At 48.4% G+C, this 26,609-nt stretch overlaps 2 protein-coding genes across 3 annotated transcripts; both read left to right on the plus strand.

The window, feature by feature from the left end:
• The first annotated feature begins 4,325 nt into the window (after positions 1-4,325).
• Positions 4,326-14,185, plus strand: TRADD (TNFRSF1A associated via death domain). The gene is made up of 5 exons (XM_058813628.1): positions 4,326-4,379; positions 5,573-5,724; positions 6,778-7,055; positions 8,714-8,906; positions 9,818-14,185. The coding sequence occupies exons 2-5, from the start codon at positions 5,583-5,585 to the stop codon at positions 10,123-10,125; spliced, it is 921 nt and encodes a 306-aa protein (XP_058669611.1). The 5' UTR covers positions 4,326-4,379; positions 5,573-5,582; the 3' UTR covers positions 10,126-14,185.
• Positions 14,186-15,432: 1,247 nt separating this feature from the next.
• B3GNT9 (UDP-GlcNAc:betaGal beta-1,3-N-acetylglucosaminyltransferase 9) lies at positions 15,433-24,068 on the plus strand. Of its 2 annotated transcripts, XM_058813701.1 has the most exons (3): positions 15,433-15,670; positions 21,925-21,967; positions 22,757-24,068. In XM_058813701.1, the coding sequence occupies exon 3, from the start codon at positions 22,821-22,823 to the stop codon at positions 24,066-24,068; it is 1,248 nt and encodes a 415-aa protein (XP_058669684.1). In that variant the 5' UTR covers positions 15,433-15,670; positions 21,925-21,967; positions 22,757-22,820. The 2 variants fall into 2 exon arrangements, with proteins under 2 accessions (XP_058669684.1, XP_058669685.1); XM_058813702.1 differs by lacking the exon at positions 21,925-21,967 and having other exon boundaries at positions 15,585-15,670.
• The last annotated feature ends 2,541 nt before the right edge of the window (positions 24,069-26,609 follow it).

Genomic DNA, 26,609 nt, shown 5'->3' on the forward strand with positions numbered 1-26,609 from the left:
CTGACCCCATCGCCCTGGGCGCGCCTGCTGCCCCGCACGCGCCTGCGTCCCGCACAGAATCAGCCACCCAATTTTATCCCAGGCCAGTGGAAAGTAGGCAGCCAGGGAGTCACATCAGCAGTGCTGCTCACACTCTTAAAAACTCAGCACAATGGGATGGCATCACCAGCCCCAGAGAACAATGCACAGAATGAAAATGCACCGCAGCCGATCTCGCAGAGCTGTGAATAAATCCGCAGCGTCATGCAAAGGGAACACGTGCTGCCCACCTTATGCTGGGAGGTGGGCAAGTCACCAGAGCAAACCCACCTGCCCAGAGGCTGGGGGACACCCAGGCACAGAAATCACAGTTTTCTGAAGGCACCTGAGTTGTTAGTCTGGAATTTCCTTGTCCTAAACTTTGGCTGGCATAGATGAAAAAGAGCTGACCAGACTCAGGGCTGTACATCTTCAGCATGAGTTTGAAAAGTCAGAATTGTAAGCAGGTTTAGCTGCTATGTTATTTGTCAACAGAAATTATTTAGCTCTTGCATGAGAAAAGAGGATGCTAAAAACAACTACACATAGAATCTATTAGACAAGATGGTTTTATCATTAATATGAAAGCTTTAAATAGCTCTAAATACATGTGTGGCTTAATGCCAGGGTAATTTCAACTCAGAAACTGCTCTTTAGATAACATAATAAAATATGAAATAAACATTAAATTTTCCTGAGGTCCTTAGCAAAAACTTGCAAAGCTCAATATTCCTGCTTAAAAATGGAACAGACATCTCACCTGATGCCTACAGAGTCCTTTAAGGCCAAACACTGAAAGAGTCAGGAGGTGAGAAAAGACAAGTACGTGTCATGATAAGGATAACAATGCATAAATCTTTTCTTGCCATTTTTAAAGGGCAGTGAACTAACTTAAAACAATGTACTAAGAATATGGTATTTCCCCTAAAACCACCATTAGGGACTAACAAAACCCAGCAAGTAACACAAATTTGATATAGGCAGGTGCTACTCATGCCAGGTAACATCATCACACACAGAAGGCATAAGGTCAGCAGTGCCTCAGCAGAGTGGAGGAGATGTTTGATACATACTGGAAACAAGGATCAGGTTATTCCTGCAAAGTGCTTGGACACAGGACCCCACTCCTCTCACCTGAGCTCTGTGAAGTGCCAAACAGAGCTGGAAGGAACAGCTGCAGCCCCTTCTCTGCATACCTGGAATATTCTATGTCCACCTCAAGGATAATACAATATTCAGACAAGGGATGTAATGCCACAGTTCTGGCACTGGAGCAGACATTTTGCCAATTCAGTCAGGTTTAAACATGGGAAAACTTCCAAAACTGCAATTGATTCTCAAGAGTCCTGTTGGGAAAAATAAAACAAGAGCATCAAAAAAGAGACAGAGACACACATGAGGATTTAACTAACAAATCAAACTTGACTATAGAGGAGGTTAAAAAAAAACAAACAAACTTGAAATTTCACCATATTTTGAATTTGAACTTAAATTATGAAAATCTCTTCGTCAGTGGTTTCATAGTTTTTTTTCAATCAATCCTAATAAGCTGACTGATACTTTTCAAGAGTTAAAAATGTCAAATCAAAGCTTTTTTGGGAAAAATGGTCTTTTTTCCTACAGTGAGGTTTTGCTACTCTGAGTAATAAAAATGCAAGGGAATTTTCTGGTACTGCTGCACTGGTATTCAAAAAGCTGAGACAGATTTCTCAAACTGTGGGGGAAAAACCTCTTTGCAAGCAGAAGCTCTGCAGAGAAAACAGCCTCACATATCCATTTTTTACTGATAGTGCAACAGAAGGCCTAGAGTAGAAACCAGCAGCTTAATGACAGTGGTCCTTGCCTGTGATGAGATGCTGAAGTTTGGAAAAAAACCTTTTTGATTTTGACTCCAGTTTGCAGCAACTGCACTTACAATGTCTGACACAAAAAGGGAAAAGTGCATTTTAATCAAAGTGTATTTTAATCAAAGTGTATTTTAATCAACCTTTCCTGTGAACCATAATGCAGAAGAGTAAGTGCCTGGGAAGTAGGTTTAGAGCATCGTTACCTAACTTCTCCATTTGCCTTCTTCCAAAATGTGTTGCACCTCTCTTCTACATTTCTGCACAAACTAAACTACCCCCATGACATGTTTTTTCAGCCCTCTCATAACCAAGCAAGAGATTTTTAAAAGCAAATATTCCCCTTCCCAGGCCAGCACTGGAGTGTGGGCCAAGTCTCACAATCTCACTCAGAATTTCATGGCATGCCCTCTCTGGGGCTGGGGAATCCAGAGTCACAGCACTCCCTCAGCAGCGCAGATTTCATTGAAATGAAAACCTGTGCACCAAGGGAGCCTCAAGGAAGGGATGGAGCTGAAACCCATGAAGCAGGAACAGAGCAGCAATGCAGAAAGGGTAAGGCAGAGGGGAACAGGACTGCACGTTTTTGTAGAATGTGCTGCTTTGAAGCGTGACTCCTTACTGGGAGTGTGAGGTGGCAGCAGCACAGCAGCTCTGCTATCTTATCTGCCATCATACCAGTGACAACCCCCTTCCCTTCCCACCCAGCAGGCTACAGCAGCCCAGTGACACCATCCTGCTTCCTGCCTGGGAACTCAGCATCCTCTGCCATCTTCTCTGGCAATCACCTCGACAGCTCGGACACTGCTTCTCTGCTTTCAGTACTGTCTCTAACACACATCTGCCAAAGAGTTAAGGCAAAATAAATGAGATCTCATGTGTTCAGCTCCTTTTGTTTTATGATTTCCTTAAAGCCTTTGGAGCCATTAAGGAGGATTGTGAATCTCACATACAGTAAGGGCGTGCTTTTAGCCTTCTGACTGCTGCCAGCTCAGGGCAGCCTGTCCTATCCCAGCCCCAGCCCCCTAGGGACTGCCAGTGAACCCTGACACCCCAATTCTGGGCCAGCTGAGCCCCACTGAGCCACAGCCTCTGCCCTCACTGCCATCTTTACTTCCCACATGGGAAACAAGATGAAATTCCAAGTGCTCATCAAGCACTTTGATTTCACCCCATGGGATGCTCCCAGAAGGCACAGACTCAGCAAGGGTCAGCAGAGGAGAAACCTGGGGCTCAGTTACCTATCCTTTTCTTACCCCCACAATATACAGCAGGTGGATTGGCTTCAAGACAAAACATTCCAGGACATGGGTGATGGTCCCCACAGCAATCACACCGTGGTTCCCATCTGGTTCTGGGACCCAGCACTACTTCAGGTTTAGCTTTTGGAGTGAAATGTTGGGATGTCCAGGTTCATTTAGCCCCATCAGATAGACCTGAAATGTATTAACTCACCTGCTTAAACTGTTAGCAATAAATGCTTTGTTTGCAGAAGCATTGGCACCATCAGGCCTGCTGACCCTGAAAGGTCTGAGGGCACTGCCTGCCTCCCTAGATCTGACCCTGTGATCCAGAGCACCCAGGAGATCCAACCCAGATACACTCCTTTACAGTTCTATTTGAATCATGTCTTTCCTTTAGCAAACAAATTAGATTTATATTGATAAAATACTGTTGTTGCAAAATAGCATCAGATATATAGGTATTTTTAGTGTTTTAAAATCCTTCCTGCTTCTTTTTGCAGTTCAGTCCCCCAGTTTGCACAAACCACTGCCAAGCCAGAGCGTCTGGAGCTTGCACATGAGCCCAAAATGTGGCCCCAGGCCCATGCCAGCTTTTCACCAGCTGGGGACAAACCAGAGGGCTGCTGCTGTCCTTCAGCTCACAGGGCACCTGTGCAGGGCAGATGCAGCCTGGACAGGGGGCTGCTACCTGAGGCTGAGCAATGGAGACACAAATCGTGCTTTGATTTGACAGAACCTCTCATGGACTTGGGAAATGCTGGTTCATTCTCTCTACCGACCCAAACTCTCATCAGCAGCACTACGGGGACAAGCTGACAAGCGCCAGCCGTGACCCACCAGCCTCGCGTGTGTCAGCCGCAAGCCACGCAGGGGCTTCGAGCCACCGCACTCCTCATCGCTAATGGTCCAGAGAGACACATCCACCCCAGCCCTCCGGCATGGATGCCACGCTCGAGCTCGGGAGCCACCTGAACGGAGTATTTCTGACAGACCCTCACCTACACGAGACACCAAGGCACCGAGCTGGGCGGGCGGCCTTGCGGCGGGGACACCTGGAAGCGCCAGGGTGTCGGCCAGCCCCGGCCCGGGCTCCCCGCAGCAGCCCCTGCCCCGCGGGTCCCGGGACAGACAGCAAGCATTACAGGGAAGTACCGCCGGCCATTCCAGAGGCTCTTGGGATTTACTTTCGCCTTCCCGTTTCCCCGCCCGCAGCGGGTGCCGAGCGGCGCCGCGCCCTGGCGGAAGTGTCGGGGCCGAGGCCGGCGCTGAGGAGGTAACGCCGCCCGGGGCCGCCGGGCCGGGGCTGCCGCGGGCAGGGGGCCGGGGCCGGGGATGGGGGCCGGGCCGTCCCGCCGGGACAGCTGGAGGGGCCGGGCTGGAGGGGCCGCGCTCCGGGCTGGGGGGACACCGGGGCAGCGCGGGCAGCCGCCGGCCCTGAGGGCGGCACAGCACGGCGGGACCGGGCCGGCGGCTGCTCCGGCGCTTTTCCCTCAGGGACAGCCCCCTCCCAGCCAGGCTGGGACGGGAGTTGAGCCGCAGCAGGGGCCTGACGCCTGCAGGAGTCAGCGAAAAGGCAATAGCGGTGTCGCAAACGTGGCTTGCCGTCCGGGCTGGGTTTTGGAGCCCCCACAGCGGTTTGACCGCGGAGCGGGGACTGGGATGGGGCAGTGCTCACTGGACGGGAGATTCACCCCTGGGTTACACTGCTGAGGCACAAAGGGCATAAACAGAGGAGAGGGGTAGTGCTGGGTCACAGAATCACCGAATGGGTTGGGTTGGAAGGGACCTTTCCAAGGCCATCTAGTTCAGCTACTCTGTGGAGACTGGGAAATGTTCAACTCGAGCCAAGCCCAGCCCAACCTGGCCTTGAATATTTTCAGAGATGGGGCATCCACCACGTCTCTGTGCCAGTGCATCACCACCCTCAGTGTAAAAAATTTCTTCCTGATATCTAATCTAAATCTACCCTCTCTCAGTTTAAAACGATTTCCCTTTTCCTGCCTGTGTCCTGTAACAAGAGCTCAGGGCCCTGTGAACAGCCTGGGGACCAGGACCTAAAGGAGAACATCTCTGGTTGCAGTGGGGCTTCAGTCCATGGGAGCATGCCAGAGCCAGGACTGCTCGGTGGTCCCTGGAGCACTTCAATCATTTCACATTTTGCCAGCTTGGCTAGTCAGAGGCACAGGGACTGAAACTCTGCTTCAGAGTATGTTTGGACTATAAAATGAATGGACTCCAGTGGAAAATGAAAGTAAAGCTTTGTGAGCTTCTTTCTTTGGGATATGGTGTCCCACTGTGCTGTGCTTTACAGAGTAAGGGTAAACCTCTCAAAGGCTACACTTGCTTTAGCAACATCAGCACTGCTCTAAGAAATAAGAGTAAATACCCATAAGTCTGTTGTGCTTGTGCTGTAGCACTCCCCTGGCATCCCTTATGGTCTCTGAGCTTGCCCATGTGATTTTGTAGGGTGCTGAAGATGGCAGGCAGCTCCCCTTCATGGACTGGCAGTGCTTACCTGTTCCTTCAGTCCACCTGCAAGACCATTGCGCTGCCATCCCTCTACGAGAGCTCCCAGAAGAAGCCTTGTGTGTTCAAGGCCCTGAAGCTGGCATTAGCAGGTACCCATCCTCTGGTATCTTGGTGTGCAGTGCCATGCCTTTCTTTAATCTCACCCTCATGGATAAGGAAAGCTCATTCTCACTTTGTTTAGGAAAGGCAGTAAAGTGGAGAAAGCTCAGCAGAGGTTCACAAGATGGTTGGGGGTGGAGTACTTTTCCTGTGAGGAGAGGCTGAGGGAGTTGGACCTGTTGAGCCTGGGGAAGAGAAGGTTTCAGGGGAGCTACCAACAGCCTGCTGAGAGCTGTGGGACACCCTCTAGTTTTTATAAATTCCCACACTTCCCTCTTGGTTTAACACACTTTTCCATCCGAGAGGAGTTTATCACAAAGAGAATTCAAAAGTTCCTCTATTGCAGGCTTGTTGTGGATGGGTATTGGACTAATTACCAATATGGCTGGGCAGGACATGCCTGAGCTTGTGTGGCCTTTGCTGCTTGACCAAAAAGGGGCAACTGTGGTGATTTCACCTCAGAGACACTTTTGGCTGGCTGGATGTTGCAGCTGGGTGCTTGGAGACAAGTCCAGACATGCAGGAGCTCGGGTTTACCTTTGGTGGAGAAGCTTTAAGGCAATGGTGAAGGAAAGGAGTCGGTTCTGATGGAGGGGTTTGGATCCAGAGCTTTATTCCTGGCCCACAAGCCTCTGAATCCAGTAACAGCTCCAACAGAACTCTCAAACCATGTGGTTTGCTCACCCTTTTACCTGGGGGAGAGGGGGAGGGAAGGAACACAGGGACCACCAACCAGGTACGGGAGGGGAGGTCTCAAGGGACAAAGGACACCTGGACAGCCCAATGTCCCCCCAGGGGTAGGGGGCGTCTTTGAATCTGCCCAATCACTTGATGCCCTTCTGGAATGCCAGGATTGACAGACAATGCTCAGCAGGCAGCAGGGGAGGGGGAGGGAGAGATGACTAACACACCTAGCAGGGAATTATCATGGGAGGAACTGGGTCTCTGAGGTAAATCCCGAAATCACAACACAACAAATGGGTGTGGGTCTGGGTAGACTGGCTCATGGCTGGACTGTGACTGTGCTCCCTTGTCCCTGGCAGACTCCACGGGCAGCGTGAATGGCGTGGACATGCTCAAGGTGCACTGCAGCCACCCCCACCTGATCGTGCAGCTGCGGTTCTGCAGGCAGGAGAACTGCCGCCGCTTCCTGCGCAGCTACCGCGAAGGAGCGCTCCAGAAATCCCTCCAGAGCCACCTCCAGCTCTCCTTGGCCACAACCATGGTGCCTCTGGAAGTGGAGCTGAAGGCTGGCAGTGAGCACCTTGACAAGATGCTGAAGGATGAGGATCGCTGCCTGGAGTGCATCTACAGAGAAAAGGTGAGTGGGAGAGGGAGGGAGGATGGACAGCAATGAGGAGGGGCGGCACTGGGCTTGCAGAGGTGGCTGCAAATCTACTTCTGATGCAGCATGTCAGGTTAACAAACTTCTCAGTCCTTCAGCTCTTAATTCTAACATGGAGAAATAGCTCTGCCCTTGCTCAGAAAAGAGCTGTGCACTTTTCTGGAAGGGCAGCAGAGTAACCTAAAGCAGCCTGCAAAAGTCCTGCTAACTCTCTGTGCCTTCTATGTATAACAGCTAGTGTGGCTGTTAACCTCACTAAGACAAGGAGTTCTAGACAGTGCTGCTGACAGCACAAGTGTGCCTCAGTACAGCTGTGAGGCAGGCAGAGAGGAGCAGCCCTGGCTGGAGCCATCACTGCTCTGCACACACAACACCTCCTCCCAGAGTGTCAAAGGTAACTGCACCTGGAAATGAGCAGTGGAAGTGAGTACAAACACTGCACATCACACCAAAAACTTGTGTCGAAGTAGGGACATACAGCATCTGCTGCCAGAAGGAGTAGGCTACCCTTCTGAAGGCAAAGTCTCTCTCATCTGGCATCTGGCTCATTGTACACTTTGGCACTAGCACTCTAATCCTGCTTGCAAGAACAGTGAGATCTTGTATCTCACTACAAGGCACTTGACATGATTAAACTCACTGACTTGTTCCCCTCCTTTCTTTTCCATCTGGAACTTTAGCTCTGGTTCCTCTAAATGGTCCTGAGAAACAGGCACTCACTATCAATCAGGAATATTAGGCACAAGAGCACGTTTTCCAGGTTGCTTTTCTGTAAGCACAGAGAATAAACCCAAACCTTTCATCTCCAAACCAAACAACATGTGATATCCCATACCCTGTGAACTGTGCCTGGCTGCTCCTTCCCTGTGCTGAACTAGCTGATTGGGCAAAAGAAATGAGCTTATTCTCAGTTCCCCAAAAGTGACTCAGTCTGACCCTGCCTAACAGTGCAACAGGCAGAAAGATGGGACACAGCCTTCAGCAGCTGAGAGCAGTGCTGGGTACCTGCTGTAAGCGAGCTAAACACTGTTTGCCTCTGATTGAGGCACAGCACTGCCAGCTTTGACTCTTCCCATGTGCTTTGCTTTCTTTACTCCTTTTCTCATTACCTGCTTTTTGGAAGTTAGACTAATTTTCTCTTGGCTAGTGAAAAAACCTGGCTTGGTGAGGAGCCAGGAACAACAAACCTTAGGGAGCAGAGGGGCAGAGAGAGAGGGAAGGTGGGTAACAGGAGCTGCCTGCTTGGGTGGCCATGAGCTGTTGGATCAGATCACCCTGCTCTGTGGGTCTCACCCTCACAGGGAGCTGGGAGAAGCCTGCTGCCTGCAGTGCACCCTAGTTCTTGCAGAGGGCTGCTGGAAACTAACTAACATGTGCTAGTAGCAGTTTTGTGCAACTTGTAAACACTCACTGGTACAGGTGAGAAACCCAGCAGGGAGAGATTGTCTATTTCATATCACATTACAGATTCAAATCCACTTAAAGCCATCCTGTTCAGCCACAGCTCTACTAGACCACCTCACTGGACTGGCTGACAGCTCATGCTGTATCTCATTGCTTCTCTCTTGACCTCAGCAAGCTCAGCTTTGCAGCTGGTGGCCCTGGCAGAGTCACTGATGCTGTTTGTGTTACAGCCTGACCGCCTGCCAGACGAGGAGATCACAGAGCTGGAGGAATGCCTCAAGAGCCTGATGCTTCACCAGAGCACCAACAACAATGTGGCTGCAAAAGACTGCACATCTCTGAAGTCCCCATCTCAGCCTCATCCCCCTCAAGGCAGCTCCCTTCCCCCACAGCTCACCTTCATCTTTCAGGGACAAAAGTTTGGTGAGTAGCTAGAGCTGACCAACAGAGCCCTTGGTCTGCCTCACAGCCCAGCAGGAAGAATTATCATCACTACATATTGGGGTCTACCTCAGATAAACCAAGGACTTCCCAGCATCCCATAAGAAAGGAATTACAGTAGTCCTAAGATATTGCCATGATGCTTCACATCAGGCTTCCACCTGTTTTCTTTTCTGGGGTGGCACAGAACCAGATGTTTCAGAGTCTGTGTCCCTTCCACATTTCTCACAACTTAAAATTAATAGTGAAAGGAGGAATATAGAGTATTTTTCTCTTCTTCCATGTCACTTGGTTGAGGTGAGTTAATAGTGTCAGTTGGATCAGATTGGGGACATTCCCATGGACACCCTCAGCCCTGCTTTCAGACAGGACTGATTTATCCAGGCTCCCTCAGTTCACCAGCTGGCTTTGGGGTCTGTCCCTACAGAGAGCTTTCAGAGAGTCTCAATAGCAATATCAGCTTGAGATAAGCTAGATAATTTCTGAGCTGGCTTAAGCTGTGTATAGTCTCCAGTGCTAAACAGCTGTCCTGGTTTAGGACAAATTAGGGGAAAGAGAGAGAGCTCCTGTCAGGATTCCAGTGTTTTGAGGATGTTTAGGTGGGGAACAGGGGACTTTGTCAGAAAGGCCTTACCAAGCTGCCTATGAAAGGCTAAAAAAAAAAAAAATGAAAAAAAAAAAAAAGAAAAAGGGCTCTGGCAAACCACAGGACAGTTTTGAGAGAAAAAAAAAAGAATAGGCCTTGCCAAGCTTGCAGGGTAGGGACAAGCCCAGCAGAGAGCTCAGGCTCCCTGCTCCACAGGGTACTGACCAAACCTTGAACTGGCCCCAGCTGCATCACATCACATCAGCCATGAACCTTCTGTGTCTTACCTGGCCTCTGCCCCTTTCAGACAACAGAACAATCACACCAGATGACCACCAGAAGTTTGCCAAGTCCGTGTCCAAGAAGTGGAAGCAGGTGGGTCGCTCCCTGCAGAGCTCCTGCCGCGCCCTGCGCGACCCTGCCATCGACACCGTGGCGCTGGAGTACGAGCGCGAGGGACTCTATGAACAGGCCTACCAGATGCTGCTCAGGTTCATCCAGTGCGAGGGCAAGAGGGCCACCATAGCCCGGCTGGTCACAGCCCTGGAGGAGAACGGTCTTGTCAGCCTGGCTGAGGAGCTCCTGGGCCTCCATTCCAGCGAGGAGTGCTCCTAGAGCCCAGGGACAGTGCCATTGCTAAGGGCTTCCCTGCTTTAGCTACTGTAGGAAACGGCTGCCAGTGTCTGGGAATGTAAAGTCCTGAATGTCACCACAGGTTTCCATAGGGGTGGAAATGCTCAGGGGAGAGGTTCTGTGTCTGCAGAAGCCAGCATGGACCTCTGATTTGCCTTATTTCACTGTGTTTTCAGAAATATAGCACTACCTTCCTGTGAATGGTGAGAGGCTTTCACCCTGACTTCCTTCAGGACTGTGACAGGGAAGCAGCCAGACAGAGAGCCCTAGGGGAGAATTAGGGAGAGGAGAAAAGCAAGCAAGGCTTCTCATAGAATTTCTCTGGGAAGCAGAAAATGCCACTGATTCTCAGGCTGTGTCCAGGGCCATCATCTGGAGAGCTGCAATATATTTTTATATTGAAAACATTTTTGCCCTCAGCCATGACATCAAGTAAAGAAAAAGGAGAAAGTAAGGAAATATCAATTTTACGTTATTTTCCTTTTTTGTTTGAAGAACAAAGAACATTCATGGCCAGAGTATCTGTTCTGCCCTGCTCTGTTATAGCTCCTTCCCACCTCTCACCACCTGAAGGCTTTCCTTCTCCCTGGGACAGCCACAATCTTCCACAGGGCAAAAGATTGCTGCTGTACAACAAATGGCAGACACTGAACAAACAACATGGACAAACTCAAATTCAGACAATGATTGTCAATATTTTCTCATCTGTGGCAGACAGTAATACTGTTGATTGGCTCTTGCCTGCCAGCCTGAGGGAGCCTGCAGCTGTGGAAAGCCAAACACAGTGCTGGAAGGAAAAGAGCCTCCTCATCAGCAAGGTGCCTGTGGAGCCTGGTTTGGAGCTGCTCCCTCAGGGCATTGCAGCATCAGATGCCATTCTCAGACCACAGAGCTGAGCAATCAGCACACCCAGCTGGCTGCTCTCACCTCCTGGCCACCCTCAGCCTGCTGGGCCCCTGGAGGGGACAGCTCACCTGCTGTGTCCCACAGGTGTCAGGAGCTACAGAGAGCCTTTCCCTGGCACTGCTGTCACTGTGTGACAATCCAACACCAGCTGCCACCATGCCTGGATTCACCTGCACTGATTTTTAGGGTGAAAATGGTTTAAGAGACAAATCTCCCAAACCCCAGGGCTGACTTCTGCTTTCAGTTCCTGTGGGAGAAGCTGAGTGTCTCCTGGTATGTCAACACGGCAGCTGCACTTCTGCTGTGACAAAGCACAGAGCAGTGAGTGTCTGGCATGACGTGGCTCCTGTGAAGCACAGAAGCAGCTCAGTTACCTTTGCCATATTCCCAGTGCTTTCCTGATGGGTTTTTACTGATACTATTCCATTAATTCTATCCTTCCTTTCCCTTCCCATCTGTGGGAAAGCCAGTGGGCTGTGGAAATGTTTTCAGGTGCAGGGGGGGACTCTGGCCACACACACCAAGTCTGTGATGACTATCAGGCTGCTAGCAGCCATGGTAGGAACAACTTTGAGGCCTTTTAAACCACAACTCACATTTTACTGTTTCCCTGGAGTCAAAGCTGTGACTCAGTAAGGAGGAACACAACCTCAGATTCAGGTGTGGGCTCAGATCCAAGCTCCTGGGGCTGGAGACATTCCCATACCTTCTGCTGGAACAGCTGAGCATCAGTCACTGGGGACCTGGATGGGCAGGATTTAGATGGCCTGCTCTGAGCCAGCTGGGGTCAAATGAGCTGAGTATCCCATCCTCAGTGTAAGCCAGGGAAACATGACTTGTTTTCTGCAGATTTTGAACCCCTGAGGTTACATACAGAACCAGGAAAGGAAGGGGTTATGTATGGGGAGAAGGTTTTCAGGTGTGAGTGAATCTGTCTCCATCTTGCCCCTACCTGCCAAGGAAGCAGGACTTCATGCAGGCACCATCTCTGCAAGACTGTGGCTCCATCACCTTTTATTAAGCCATTTTATATCAGTGCCATTGCAGTTTCATCCCCTCCATTCCTGCTCACACATCCCACCCTCTCCCTTCCAGTAGTACCAGTGCTCTTCCCAAAAGGAAGCAATTACCTCTCTGACAGTTTTGCTTTTGGGACCAACACAGTGGTGCTGATCTTGCCTAATTTAGGCTGCTGTGGATCCATACCTCAGAGTATTTAGCTTTCCTGCCAAATCCCAGCTGGGGAACTCCGTTTGGCAGAAACCCATCTGAAAAATTGTATTTTAAAAAATTAAAAAGTCAGAAACTTGAAATTTACTTTAAGAGCAAGAGAGTTTGCTCTTGATTTTGCAGAAATTAATTTTTAAGTAATTGTTGTCATATTCCATATGTATATGACCTTGTTTTTTAAGAAAAGAAGGTCACATGCATAGCCTGCCATCTCATTTGCAAATAATTTTTCTAAGCTCTCAGACCAGCTATATGTGCACAAGTTGCACATATATATAAGGCAGCCACTGAGTAGTGACAATTACTAGTTTTTGTAGCATGTTAATGCTCTAAATGAGCAAGTCTTATTATTCAGCATCTACTTCAAGTCCAGAAAACTTTTTACTGCTGTTACTGTTTTGCAGAGGACTAACCATGAATGCTTTCTTCTGAATGTAAATGTTTTCTTTCTGCCAGTGACTGGCATGTGTATTTCCTCTTACATATTCCCTGTCCGAAGTGCCATTAAGTGCTGGAGCCCCTGGCAACCTTTCTGGAATGTTTAATCTCCAACAGCATTCACAGGTGCCTTCATTGCAGAGACTTGAAGGAAAAGGGTTTTTCAGTGACATTCCATGGTGAAACTGTCTCCAGCACATGGCATGGTTTGGGACATAGCAGTGGCTGTTTCATACCTCCTTTTCCATGAGCAGTCATCATCATGGTGGGAGATAAGCCATGGACAGTGCTGCTGCTGGAGAAATTTGCCTCATCCCAGTACCTGCTCTTCTCCATATACTGAGATATATCTGTGAAAAAGAAAAAAAATCAGGGGTCATGCTAGTGTTTCAGAACCAAACACAACATTAAAAGCAAATAAAGGTGCTAATTAATTCCATATAAAATCTAAACCAGAAAAAACATAGAACAAGCAGCAGAAATCAGGCCAAAATCTGCTTACAGGAAGAGATCCAAGAGGGCTTTTTTTTCTGGTACAGATTGTTTTTGTCATTTTAACCATGTTTCGGGTTTGAAGGAGCCTCCATTCAGTCTGCCAGAAGGAATAAAAGTTCCATCCAAAGGAGAATTTGAATGATTTGTTTTGGCATAGCTGACCACAGTGTTCAAACAGATGATAACAAAGAGGAGAATGAAGTTAAAATTCTCTCCAGATATACTTTGACATGAGGCATCTGATAGAAGCAAACCTGACAGGATCCCCTGATACAGAAGTGTCTCAAAGGAAGAGACAATTTTGCCTCTGTTTATGTTGCCTTTCATTTCAGAGGCAGGTTCAGCATTGAGGAGCTGTCCTGCTCTCTGGGTCACTGTCTCCCCTCTGTGTTCCCAAGGAACCGCACCATGACAGCTGCCCACAGACTGAAACCAGGAGTGAGCATGGGCAGAATGAGGAGCCTCAAATTCACTTAAATTGCTGATTTATTTAAGCTGAAAATTCTGGTGAACCTCTGGTACTGTATCTGGTATCCTTAAACCAAGGAGGTACAAGAAGAGGGATCAGGAGGGTTTGTGAGTCTGACCCACATATTGGAGTGTGTGCTGACCCTGGTGCTGTACACTGGACAGGGGGCTGGCCATGTGTCTTTTGTATGGAGATGGACTCAAACACTGAAGCAATTTAGGGCCTAGAGTCAAAAAAAATTTTTTTTTTTCCTTTGGATTGAATTTTAACCCCCCTGAAGGGAGCTGGCTGTGCATCTCTAATACAAACCTGTATGAGATGTGTGGTTAATGTCTCTTAGTTTTCAGTGGAAAAATCCCTTGCTGACCATCTGATTCCAAATTCCCATGATATTCAACATCAGATCTGGATCAGCTATGGACTGCAATGCCAGGCATACTTGGGTCCAGAAGATTCAGCCTCCAAGGAATTGTCTTTTACAGAAAAACCTCTTTGGTATATATATTTTCCCCCATTCTTTTTTATAAATAAATATATACTTTTGATGAAACTGCCTCAGAGACTTTCACTGAACACTTACCTGCAGTAGTAAGAGAGGGGTCACTGAAGTTCTGGCCACATTTGGTGATCACCAGCTCCAGAGGAGCATCCAGCCTGAGGGTGGCTGCCCAGCAGGGCTCTGCCCAAAGTCACACATTTCTCCTGACATTCCAAGGCTGGTCCTGCCTGCAAGGGAACAGCTCTGATTACAGCACCAAGCCTCTGGTTTGTTCAGTTTCCAGTGACTGCTTTGATGAGCCTTTTTCAGCCAGCGTGGCCAGAAGGGGAGGTTTGTCCCAGCCCTGGCGCCTGGAGGAGCTCACTGTGTTTCTTCCAGTGCTGTTGGATACCTGGGGCTCCTCTGAGGCCACAGCACCTCTGCAATCTCAAGTGCCTCGCTCCCAGTGAGCTCTCCTGTCCCACAGGAGGGGAGCCAAGGAGCTGGGATATAAAACCTGCCCAGCTTTGCACGGGAAGCCACTGGCTGACCTGACAGCTGAATCCAGGGAAACTCCTTTTGCATGAACTGGGGCAGAGATGTATTTTGCCCTGAATCTCTTAAATTTCAAACACTGTTTGAAAATCACAAGATCAGCCCTTCTTTATCTACCACAAAGCTGAATTCCCAACTGCATGGCAAAAAAAAAGTGGGCTTTGGTTTTTGGGTTTTTTTTGTTCCAGGGACCCTTGAGTCAGTCTCTAGAGTCTCCAGCCTCTGCACTGCTCAGCTCACACATCCTCCCATCATTTCCCTACTAGGAGAAAAAGAAACAACCCCAAAGTGAATTTAACTTCTGAGCTGAACCCAACCTCTATTTTTCAATTTGACTCTTTGCAGAGGTAAATACTCACAAGGAAATTAAAAGAAAAAAGCCAAAGTATAGAAGAAAAAGAAACTCCGAAAAATTAGTTCATTTCCTAGTGAAAAAAGTTACGGTGGAGGGGCGGCAAAGAAAAACCCGGCCTTTTAGCAGAATTGGTGCAAATCCCCAACCTGGCTGAGCGTTCTCCCCCTGGACACCTCCGCCCTGTCCCGCCGGAGCCATCGGCGCTCCCGGGCCCATCACGTGTCGGCCTTGGCCGGGACCCGGCTCTGCCGCGATCGCCGGGCTCGGCTCGCTGCGGGGCCGCCCCGATCCCGGCCACCATCCCGGCCCGATCCCAGCTCCGCTCCTGGCTCCGCTCCCAGCCCCGATCCCAGCCCCGATCCCCGTCCCAGTCCCGGCCCCGCCGCAGCGGCAGCCCCGGCCCGGGCAGCTCCGCTCGCTGCTGCGGGAGCGGCCCCGGCCCCAGCGCTGCTCGGCGCCCCCAGCGTGTCCCAGGCTCCGCTGGCAGGCCGAGCTGAGAGCCGAGCGATGTCTCTCATAACCACATCCAGATGTGCCTGCTTGGCAGCCCGCTGCACACACGGCACCGAGGGGACGCGGGATCAGCGCTATCGAATGGGCTGTAAGTATCTATTGAGTGTGTTTGATCTCGGGGGGTTGGGGAGGGTTGTGCAGCGAGCAGGGTGGACTGGAGTCTGTCCTTACTGGTTCCCTCTGCTCCCAGCTTTCCTTTTTGCCTTGCTGCTCTCGAATTGTGTTAAATGCGGCAGCCCGGACCGTGATGGTTAACGCGCAGCAGGCTCGGCTGCAGGCTCCAGCACCGAGACATCTGCTTTACTCTTTACTTTCCAAAGAACTTTCTTTGAATGTTGAGGCTGTTTTTACAGAAGTGTGGGGCTTCTTTAGACAATGCCTGCAGTGCTCTGAGACAGAGTTTCCTCCCAACCACAAACATGTCCCAGTGGTGGTATGTTACATTTACAAGCCATTCTTCATCAGTAAAAGGACATGAATCTCCCCCATGTTACACTCTGGTATGCTGTGAGCAAAACATGGGAATTTTCAAGCTCTCTAGGGCCACAAAGATAGAAAAGAATTTAGCCCCTGTGAATCATCAGGCATTTATTTATATTTTTAATAGCTTTTGGGCAGATTCTGAGAAACTTATGTGTTGGGTATAATCTTGAAATTAGTGGGGCACATCAGCATGTACACCCTGTTTCTACCTCGAGTTAAATTTTCAACTCCCTGTCTCACCATCACCCATGGATGTAACAACACATCCATGCTACTGCACTGCAGTTGCTTGGGTTTGGGGTGCATTGGGCAGATTATCTATCAGAAGAGGGTCTGGGAGCTGAAGAGCTGGTGAGCACTGCAGCCTGGGGAGGGCTGGGAAAGGAAGGTGCTTGTTTCAGTTTCTTACTCCTTCACAAACCTGCAAGGCTTTATTCCCCTCCTGGGCCCTGAAAAATTAATGTTTGGAAGAAATACAGCAGGTTCCTTACCTTGGCTACTCGAGACAGATCTGTCCTTTCCCCAAAGCACTCAGGGTGTGAGTTGAGCTGCTGAGCCCTCTGCCACTCTGAAAATCAGACTGCCAGCAGCAGGACTGCATCTGCAGGTAGGACGGTACCTCTGGAGGCTGCTGAGCCTGCAGAAAGTCATTGGGCTTTACCTTCTCCTACCTTGCAGGTGGCTGAGCACCTGTTAGAGGTATGGGGGGCCCAGCCCAGGTGCCTGGCACAGCTCCATGCTCATCTCGGTCTGTGCAGGCACTGCCCCCTGCCCAGGAGGGACAGAGAGCATCAAGCACTGCCTTAAGGAGCTGCAGCCCCAAACTGTGCCCTGAGTGCTTACACTGGGCCAGCAGGGCCAGGGGAGCAGGGGGAAGTCCCAGGGAGTTCCTTCCCTGAGCTCAGTCCTGCAGGCAGCTGCTCCTGCCCAGGCTCAGCAGGGCTCCCATGGGACTGCAATCCCCAGCAAGGAGGGGCCAGTTCCTCTCTGGGACCCCTGAACCTGGAAACAGACACCTCAACAGCCTCACACAGCAGCTCTGCAGCTCCTCTGTGTTTGAGCTTCTACACTTCACAGAGGTTTCTGACTGGGTTGGAAGGTGAAAGGAGGCGACCACAGCAGCCATTTGCAGCAGTGATCCAACGTGACTGGCATTGCAAAGGGAAGGCTGGCAGTGCCAAAACAGGAGAAACTGCAATAAAATGGGACCAGCCAGCTGGGAAGCTGAGCAAACTATGTATTTGAGGACTAAAGCAGGCAGATAAATAAGGCACCCTGTCCTGTAACAGCATGGATTTCATCCATTCGTTTGCTCTGGCCTGGAAAAAATTTTAAAATGCCCTAAAAAGCAGCTCTGACAGGAAAGTTGGAAATTGTTTTTGGAGCAGGGCCTGCATTTTTGTTACCTGCTTCCTCAGTATTTGACTCAACAGAGCTTTTGCCTCCAGGTGCTGCAGCAAATACCAGCAGCAGTGATGCTGCAGTGCTGCACTGGGCAGCTGCTCTCCCTGTGCTCCCTTGGTTCTGGTTCAGGAACCCAGTTCCTGGGACAGCTCTCAAGACACTCAGCTAATTAAATCCTACAGCTCTCAGTTTGTTTATAGACTTCAGAATTTGTAAGCAGCTGAATAGGATGAGTTTTTATCTAGTAAGGCAGCACAGCAAGAGTTTTGGTGCACTTACCAATATGCCAAAAGGGGTTTTTGTATTTCAGCCACCTCTGTCTTCTAATCAAGAAGATCAAATCATTCAGCATCACTTTATGATCCTGTAACTCCAAATGAAGCCTCTTCACAAGCACTCTGAAATGCAGAGAGGAGTTGCTCAACACCAGGGCCACTTGAAACCATAACTTTGATGAGTTATTGACTTTGCCTAGAGGGGGGATAGAAAAGCAAAGAAAGAAAGAAAGAAACAAACCCCAAACCCATGGAGGAATAAAAGCCATTACATGACACCCAAACATAGAAATAGAACACAGCTTCTTCCCCTGCTCCAACACACAGAGCTACTCTTCCCCTTTAAACAGTTCAGCAAGACATTTAAGTTAAAGTGGTGCAGGCACAGGAGTCAAAGACTCTCCCAGCCCTCAGGGGTGCAGGGGATGGGACCAAGGGTGCCAGAGGGAAGATGCAGCCTCCAGGGCTGCAGGCAGTGCAGAGTTCTTGGTGTCAGCATCCTGCTCTGGTGGCTGAAAGCTCACCTGCACTCGTCTGTTCCACACAGCCCCAGCTGCAGCATGGGCAGAGGGAATGTCATCATTGCTTCTTGAACAGGGTCAGGATTTTTCCTGAGGCAGAGGAACCAAGTGAGGAGGATCCTGGGAGTTTGCTTTGCTCTTGCTGAGGGAATCTGAGTGGAAAAACTCCTGTAAATGAGGCAGGAGAGGAACACGTGTGCAGCCTTTTCCCCTTGCAGGCCAGAGCCTGGGCAGGTCTCAGTATCCAGCTCTGGCTGCTACAAGATGACTTTGTTCTTGTGGAATGCATTCAGCAAACATGAAATGAAAACAAATATCCCAAACCTGAAGCATTGCCTCAAAGTATCCCCACCACCAATATTGTATAATCTTCTCTGATGATTACAAAAAATCCTCATCAAACCCATCAGTGCTGGATCCCCCACACTTTCTGTAGCTCATTTTATGGGCAGACAGATGGGACACCTCCATCTGCAGCCACAGCCCCACACGTTCCATGGGCACACAGTGTCCCTCTGCTGCCCAACCCAAACCTACCCGTGGCAGCTCCAGCATCAGCAGTGAGGACTGGAGTCAGGAGGGAGCTGGGAGCACTTCCCTGCAGCAGGGAGAGGCTGATCCAAGGACACCCCACAGCTTGGGTGGGATGGATGTTTCTGTGAGTCAGGCTGGCATGAGTGGGCAGCAGAGCTCGTTGCTGGTTTTGTGCCCCCATGCTCAGTGCATCATGTTTTCAGCTTGATTATCTCAGCTGCTTTTCCCAGGACTGGCTGGATCAAATAACCACTCCTCAAGGCACAAAGCAGCGTGCCAGAATCACCAAGGCTTCTTGACTGAATCTGAGCACAGGATCCAGAGGAGTTTTTCCCACTCTGGCCCTGAGCAGAAGTGATGGAGATGTGATGAATGCTGCAAAAAGAATTGCCAGGATGGGCTCAAGGTTTCATATCATTCAACTGGAAATGAAGGGCTAGCAATTTATTTTTTTTATCATCACTTGACTGCTTTTATTGCAGCTGTTCTTGGCCATATTTCAGAATCCTCCTCTCAAATAAATGAGAACCAGGCAGAGGACTGGGCCCTCTGCCCAAGTGTGCAGCAGCACAGGTCAGACTCCTGCCTGGATGTTCATCAGGGTGCCATGCCCAGCTCTGGCCTCTTCCAGCTTTCCAGCCTTTCATCGTCTCTTGGGCTTTGCAGGCTGTGCCCCCCTGGTTCTTCCAGCTCATTCCCTATTTATGGCTGCCCATCTTGCCACCTCGTGGATATGGGACCTGTCAGCCTCTTCCTGCTGCCCAGCTCAGCCCTCTGACATTTCTGGTGCCCAGCCCAGGATGGAACATCCCCAGCCCCATTATCCAGCCCCATTGTCCCATTCAGACCCCATCAGGCCAGACTCAACCCCCCTGTGTCCATCCCCACAGAGCCAACACAAAGAGGGACAGCTGCCTGCTTTTCCAAGCTGGGAGGACACAGGAGGCAGTGCTGGCAGCCAGGCCATTCCTCAAGGCCCGGAGTGATGCAGTTTGTAAGCCCAGCTCCATTTCAGGTTGGATGGAGGTTCCCCAGAGCAGCAGAGGAAGCAGAGGTGCGTCTGCCTTGGACCCTCAGGGATGTGGTGTGCTGAGAAACCCTGCTGTGCTCACATCTCTTTCCTTTGGCATCAGACATTTCCTGCTCACTTTGATAGCCCTGTAATTCTTTTCCCCTGGTGTCAAGGTGGATGAATAATCCTTTTGGCTTTAGGACATGCCAGAGCATCTGCCAGAATCATCAGTCCCTCTGTATTCGAGAGCAGAACAGCTTTTCCCACACTGACATCCATGGATAGAGCTTACACCACTGTGACAATCAAGGGTATTTTCCTTCCAAAGAAGGAAATACCTAACAAAGACTGGAAAATCCATATAATTAGATCAAGGAATGACTTCAAGGGCTGGCAACTTCATTTGAAAATGAGAGCTCTGTATTCAGCACTGAACTGTTTTATTTCAGCGTGGAAATCACTCTTTCGGATCCTTTACTTTCAATAAAAGAAAACACTGAGGAAAATCTGGGCTATCTGCCCAGGCTTGTAACAATTCAGGGTTTTTCTTGGCTTTTCCAAGGGCACTTATTGCCAGATTCTGAGATGCTGGCAGTATGAAGCTGCAAGCCATGGAAATTACGAGTTTCATGACACGCTCGTTTTATTCCAAACCCTTGTCGATAACATTAAACACAGGAAAAATCCAGGACTTTCATCCAGCTCCTTAATTACCATCTGAAGCCTGGCAGCTGAAATAAGATCAAACTTGTGCATAGAAAAGGAAAAAGAAATTTGCTGTGTTCTGTGAAGAAAGAGAGGGGACTTCAGATGTAAAATGCAAACCAACATCCTATACGTGTCAGGAGGGACTGTTCCATGAGGCTGAGCATGGTTCTGAGCCAAGCCATGTGGCAGAAAGAACATAAACAGAAAACAGATCCTGAATATTCTAAACATTTGTACAACAATTTACAAGAGATCTGAGAAAACTGTTCAATCCTGCTATTAGTAACAAAGTTATGCCAGTGAAAACATCTGCCTAGGAGAGGAGTGAAAGGTAAACAAAAAAAGCTAACAAATGAAGAAAAGCCTCTGTCAGAGAGCAGGAAAAAGCAAGAAACAAGGCCTAAGGAAAAAACCCCATGGTCATCAGGACAAGGCCAAAGGGATTTTAAATCTACCAGGAATGCAAAGAGCCTTACACCAAGGCATGGGTATGCTGTTTTCCAAAATAAAGATTTCATAAATAATGGAGACAAAAATAATAAGGTCAGTAAACATTTTGGAGCTGCTTATCTTTTTCCCAAGATAAGCAATAGCATATGATGGTGAAATACTCTATTTCAACAGTACCTTGGAGCTGAAGCTAACCAGTAATGAAAAACACAGTATTTAAATAATGATGTCCAAACAATGTGCATCCAAGAATTTTAAAGGGTCTGGCCAAGAAATCAACTGGTGTAATAATTTTCTTCCTCTTAAGTCTTGAAATATTGCTTAGATATCACAGGTATTGGTACAAAACCACTGTTTTGTTACTTCGTTATTACAGACTCATCAATCTAATTTTGAGTTTGAAAGCTTAACATTATGGCTGATACAAAATGGCTGCTTAATGAACAATTAGCAAGTGATCCAATCCAGGACAGTATCTGCTGAAAACAGATACCACCAAACTCTTACCAAGCATTTGCACCTTGTCCTATCACTGTATGCCTTTATCAAACATCCCTCTCCAGTTTTTTTTATCCCAGAAGTCATCTTTGGATATGATCTCAGCTAATTCAGGACAGAGAACTGTAATACCTTCACAGGCAGCTTCTCTTAGTACAGCACAGGCAAGAGAGAGCCACAAATCACACATGAACACGATACATTATTAGTGGAGGTATAAAATACTTGTGGGGAAATTTTCAGGTGGGGCTCACCTTCCTTTTTGCTGAGGACAGGTGACGGTGATGGCAACAGATCATAGGAATGATGATGGTCACTCATCTCCTCCTGGAGCAGCTGTGGGGTCCCTCTGTCCAGCTCTGCTGTTACTGCTGCAGGGAGTGGCTGCACCCACAGGGTGATGAGAGGACCTGCTGCTTGCTGCCTTCTTACTCTTTCATTCTCATTTTGTTTGCAGTTGAAGAACTGATCAAATAAGACAGAAGATCTCCAGGAAAAGTGTAAGTGAGGAAAAATCTTGTATTTCAAAAGGTAGTTTCATCTATGATACATGAACAAAATTTTCCTAACACCATGCTCTGCCTTGCTTCTGCTTATTGGGATTTATTTCCCCACCTCTCAGGGGAGTTAGGGTGATTTGGCAGAGGAAAAAAACTCATGGCCCCTTCTAACCTTATAAATGGAAGTTACTTACAATGGTTTAATATTTTATATTAAAGAATTCTGGCAGGAGAAAGGTCCTGTGTGAATTCCAGATTGTACCCAATGCATTCATTTTGAGTACAAATCACAGTTTACCAAAAGTTGGCTCCGTGTGCAGGGAAACACCAGCAGCACCCTGCTATGAGTCTGCCCTTCAGCAGTCAGCTCTGAGCCTCCCTGGTCAAAAAGGATAAAAGCAGCAAGTAATGGTTGTCAAGCTAGGGGAAAAAAGGTCATTATTTATGGGAGAATGGCATCATTCATAATTTTCCACTTTGCCTTTCCCAGTGAAATCTCTGAAATGACAAAGCATGTTCAGCAGTAAGGGATGCAGGATTTTGGGTTGTGCTTAGAGGGTGGTTTTCAGGATGATGGACTATTGCTTAACCAAGTCTCAGAGCTGGCTGGCACTGGGATCAGCAGTAAGTTTGCAACCCCATGTGCCTTTTGACAAGTTTCTCAATGTCTCTGTGCTTGTGTGAGTAAAATGTGCTTTGCTGCTGGGTTTTTAAATGATGTTTAGTCTTGCCTACCTGCTTCAGACCTGCCAAATCCTCACTGCTGACACACTCTGTGTTTATTTGCAGATGGGCAGTGGTGCCAGGCAGCTCAAACACAGCTTCTAGCAGCTCCAGGAACAGCAGAGAGACAATGAGAGTTCGCCTCAAAGGGGATGTGATCTGCACCCTCCTCCTGCTGGTGGCGCTTTGTTCTTTGCTCTACTCCCAGCTGGAACATTTGATCCCAGCAGGAAAGAAGGAGCCAGCACAGAACAAACCTCGAGTGGCACCAAAAATACTCACTGATCCCAGAGCACCTCGGAGGCTGATGCCAGCAAAGGCAACTGCACCCAGACCCCGAGTTACCCCTGCCATGAGACCAACAGAAGTGGCCAAAACCAGGGTCCAAACTACAACTCCACCCCCACTGACTGATTCTGCCTTCAACTTCAAGCTCTATCTCCTAAACAAGGACAACAGGAACTTCAATCTCCTCATTAACCAGCCCAGGAAATGCCGAAAGACGCCAGGAGGTCCCTTCCTGCTCATCGCTATCAAATCCGTGGTTGAGGACTTTGACAGGCGTGAGATTGTCCGGAAAACGTGGGGCAGGGAGGGTTTGGTGAATGGGGAGCAGATCCAGCGGGTGTTCCTGCTGGGAACACCAAAGAACAGGACAGTGCTGGCAACATGGGAGACCCTGATGCACCAGGAGAGTCAGACATACCGGGACATCTTACTCTGGGACTTCATGGACACTTTCTTCAACCTGACCCTGAAGGAGATCCACTTCCTGAGCTGGGCTGCTGAGTTCTGCCACAACGTGAAATTTATTTTCAAAGGCGACGCTGATGTTTTTGTCAATGTGGAGAACATCGTTGATTTCCTCAAGAGGCACGACCCCACTGAGGACCTCTTTGTTGGGGACATCATCTACAACGCGCGTCCCATCCGCGTCCGGAAGAGCAAGTACTACATCCCCGAGAGCATGTATGGGCTGAGCATCTACCCTGCCTACGCTGGGGGAGGAGGCTTCCTGCTGTCCAGCTGCACCATGAGGAAGCTCTCCAGGGCGTGCAGAGAAGTGGAGCTCTTCCCCATTGATGATGTCTTTTTGGGCATGTGCTTACAGAGAATCAACCTCAAGCCCATTTTGCACGAAGGGTTCAAGACCTTTGGCATTGTTAAGCCTTCTGCTGCCCCACACCTGCAGACCTTTGATCCCTGTTTTTACAAAGACCTCATGGTGGTTCATAGCCTGAAAGTTGCTGAGATCTGGCTGATGTGGAACCTTCTCCACAGCCCACGGCTTTCCTGCACTCAGAAGAAGCAGGTGAAGAAGCCTTTCCAATGGAAGAAGAAAGCTCAGATAACAACACCGGCATCACCCCTCAGATAATGCAGGCAGAGTGCAGCACACACAGCAAACCAGCCAAGAAAGGGAGCCTGGAACTGACACTGCCCAACAAACCAACTTTCCAAGTATTTTAGCACGTTATTTACAACACTAACAGAAGACAACAAACAATTGCAGGAATTTGCCCAAATTCCACATTTGCACATACATATCATGTGGGTCCTTGTGTACTAATGAGTCCAAATAATCATAACATATATATAATTTATTGTTATTTATTAGCATTATAGTAGTGCCTAGTGGGACAGTGTGTAAAAGCACATTGAAAAATGCAGCCCTTGGACATTTTTCAGCATGGTCAGAAGTGTGAGAAATGAAAGAAGACATAGGGTAAGAACAGACACCAGGGAGCACAGGGATCATTGTCAACTTCCTGCTTGACTTGGACTCATTGAAAAATGACCAGACAGGAACTGGAGAGCAGGAAATGGAGTCCCCTTAGTGTCTGCTCAGATCACATCACTGCTCCCTGGTTGGTTTTCCACAGGCCTTGTAAAAAGAGAACAAGAAACAGCTCCTGAAATGGGGTCCTACAGTTGCAGTTCAGGTGGATTACAAGAAATCAAACTGGGTGCTGAGGCTGGCGTGGCTGGTGGAGCAAAGGACAGGTAAGTAGATGACTGAAAGGAGCAGACTAAAGGGCCTTTAGAGAAAGGACAATAACTTCAAATTGATCCCTTTGAGTCTTGATTTTTCATCATTCTTCTCAGTTCAAGAATCTGCTCTACTGACATGCTCAAGATTCAGGGGACCAGTGGAACAGGTTTTGGCACTTCCCTGAGCTCAGGCTCTCTGCACTGCACTGACTGACATTCATGGAAAATTCAGAAGCCATCAACAGTATTGGATCACTCTCAGGATCTGACCCAGATTTTCAGAAGGTTTGCATCTGGAGAGATCCTTTGGCCTCTGCTCATAAGCATAACCCCACACACAGCTGCTGCTTGCATCACATTTGGGAGCTGCTTCAAACCAAAGAGTGCACTGGGCTGGTTTCTACAGACCTTGGGCTCTTGCTTGGCACAGCCAGCTGCAGAGGGCAGCCAGGACTCTCATACTGCTGCAAATGTCATGTGAAGGGAGAAAGTTTTCAGACAAAAGGACTTCAGAATAAAAGTCCATCTAAATTTATTGCAAGAAATCAAAACCACACAGCAATCTTTCTGTTGGCTTTCCAAGGTTCAGTCAGGAGCTTTGTGAGTATTTTAAGCATCAGACAAGAACACTGAATTGCTCAGTTTTTCAAAGTATAGTCCAGACTTTGATGCATTTTGTTTTTCCCAACAGCAGACTACCTTAGAATATACTTTTATCAGACATCAAAGCAGAAGTGAACTCCTCTAAATCAGGGTTACAAAGCTGTGAAATTCATGGGACAAAGAGCCTGAATTCACCTCTGATACTGTGTTTGTTCATTCTTTTACAAGTTGTTACCCCCTCAACAAAACTCCTGTCCATCAGAGAACCCCTCAGGATGGCACATCCACACAGCTTCAAAGGAAACTACAATCAGCCATCAAAGAAAGCCCAAAGTTCCCCTCCCTTGCACAGAGCCTGGAGCACAGCTGCATTTCATATCCGTGGGTGAGCTCCCTCCCTCCCTCCCTCCCTGCAGCACTTTGGGCTCAGTGCTGGTACTGACAATGCACAGGGAGAGCAGCAAGCTGGCAAACAGCCCATGGACAGCAGCTTTACACATTGGTAATCTTCATCATGAGTTCAAGCCTTACAATAATTTATTTCCAAGAAAAACTCAGCTTTATAGAAACGGAAAGATTTCTACATTTAAGATATTTTCAGGATGCAATCCTGAAATACAAAATGTTCACGTGAGCTTCACAAGGAGCTTTGCAGGGTGTGGAACTAAGCCAAAGCCTCACTGGTAGGACAAAGTCACCCCTGCCCATGTCTGCTAACATGTGTGATACATGTGTGTTTATGAGACTGTACAGAGATGTATTACCTGGGAGTAGTTTACAGTTTGGGAAATTATTTATACCATCATTAAAAGACAGCATGCAGATGTGCCTCTCGTTGTCAGAGTGAGTTTGTCACGTACACCTGCACACATGTTGTAAGACTAAAACCACAGGGGTTTTTCATGAAGACAGTCACATGAAAAATACATTATTCATTATTTTGGATAACTTGGTGTTTCCTTATGCTGGACTTATTTTAATGGCAATGACAGAGAAATAAACAGAGTTTACCTTGTGATTTCCTGAGAGGCAGCTAGTCAGGTTCAGCAGTCCTTATTAAGGTTTTCCTTTTACACTTGAAGATGCAGAGGTTGGGTCCTCCCTCTGTAATGTCCTGAGATCTGCAATCTATCCACAGCACAGCATTAATGAGTGCATTTTGTCCCAGATCAAAGCTGTTGTTCAGCATCTGTGTTGACACAGTCTGTGCCAGCACACACCCTGATGGCAGAAACAGAACTAGAGTAAACTGTTTATTATCTTAGTCTATAGAATAGCTCACTTCTCTTATCCAGTGAATACCAGAATCTCTCCTGATAAAAGA

This window comes from Ammospiza caudacuta, chromosome 13 (genome assembly GCF_027887145.1).
Source record: "Ammospiza caudacuta isolate bAmmCau1 chromosome 13, bAmmCau1.pri, whole genome shotgun sequence".
Taxonomy (NCBI): Eukaryota; Metazoa; Chordata; class Aves; order Passeriformes; family Passerellidae; genus Ammospiza; species Ammospiza caudacuta.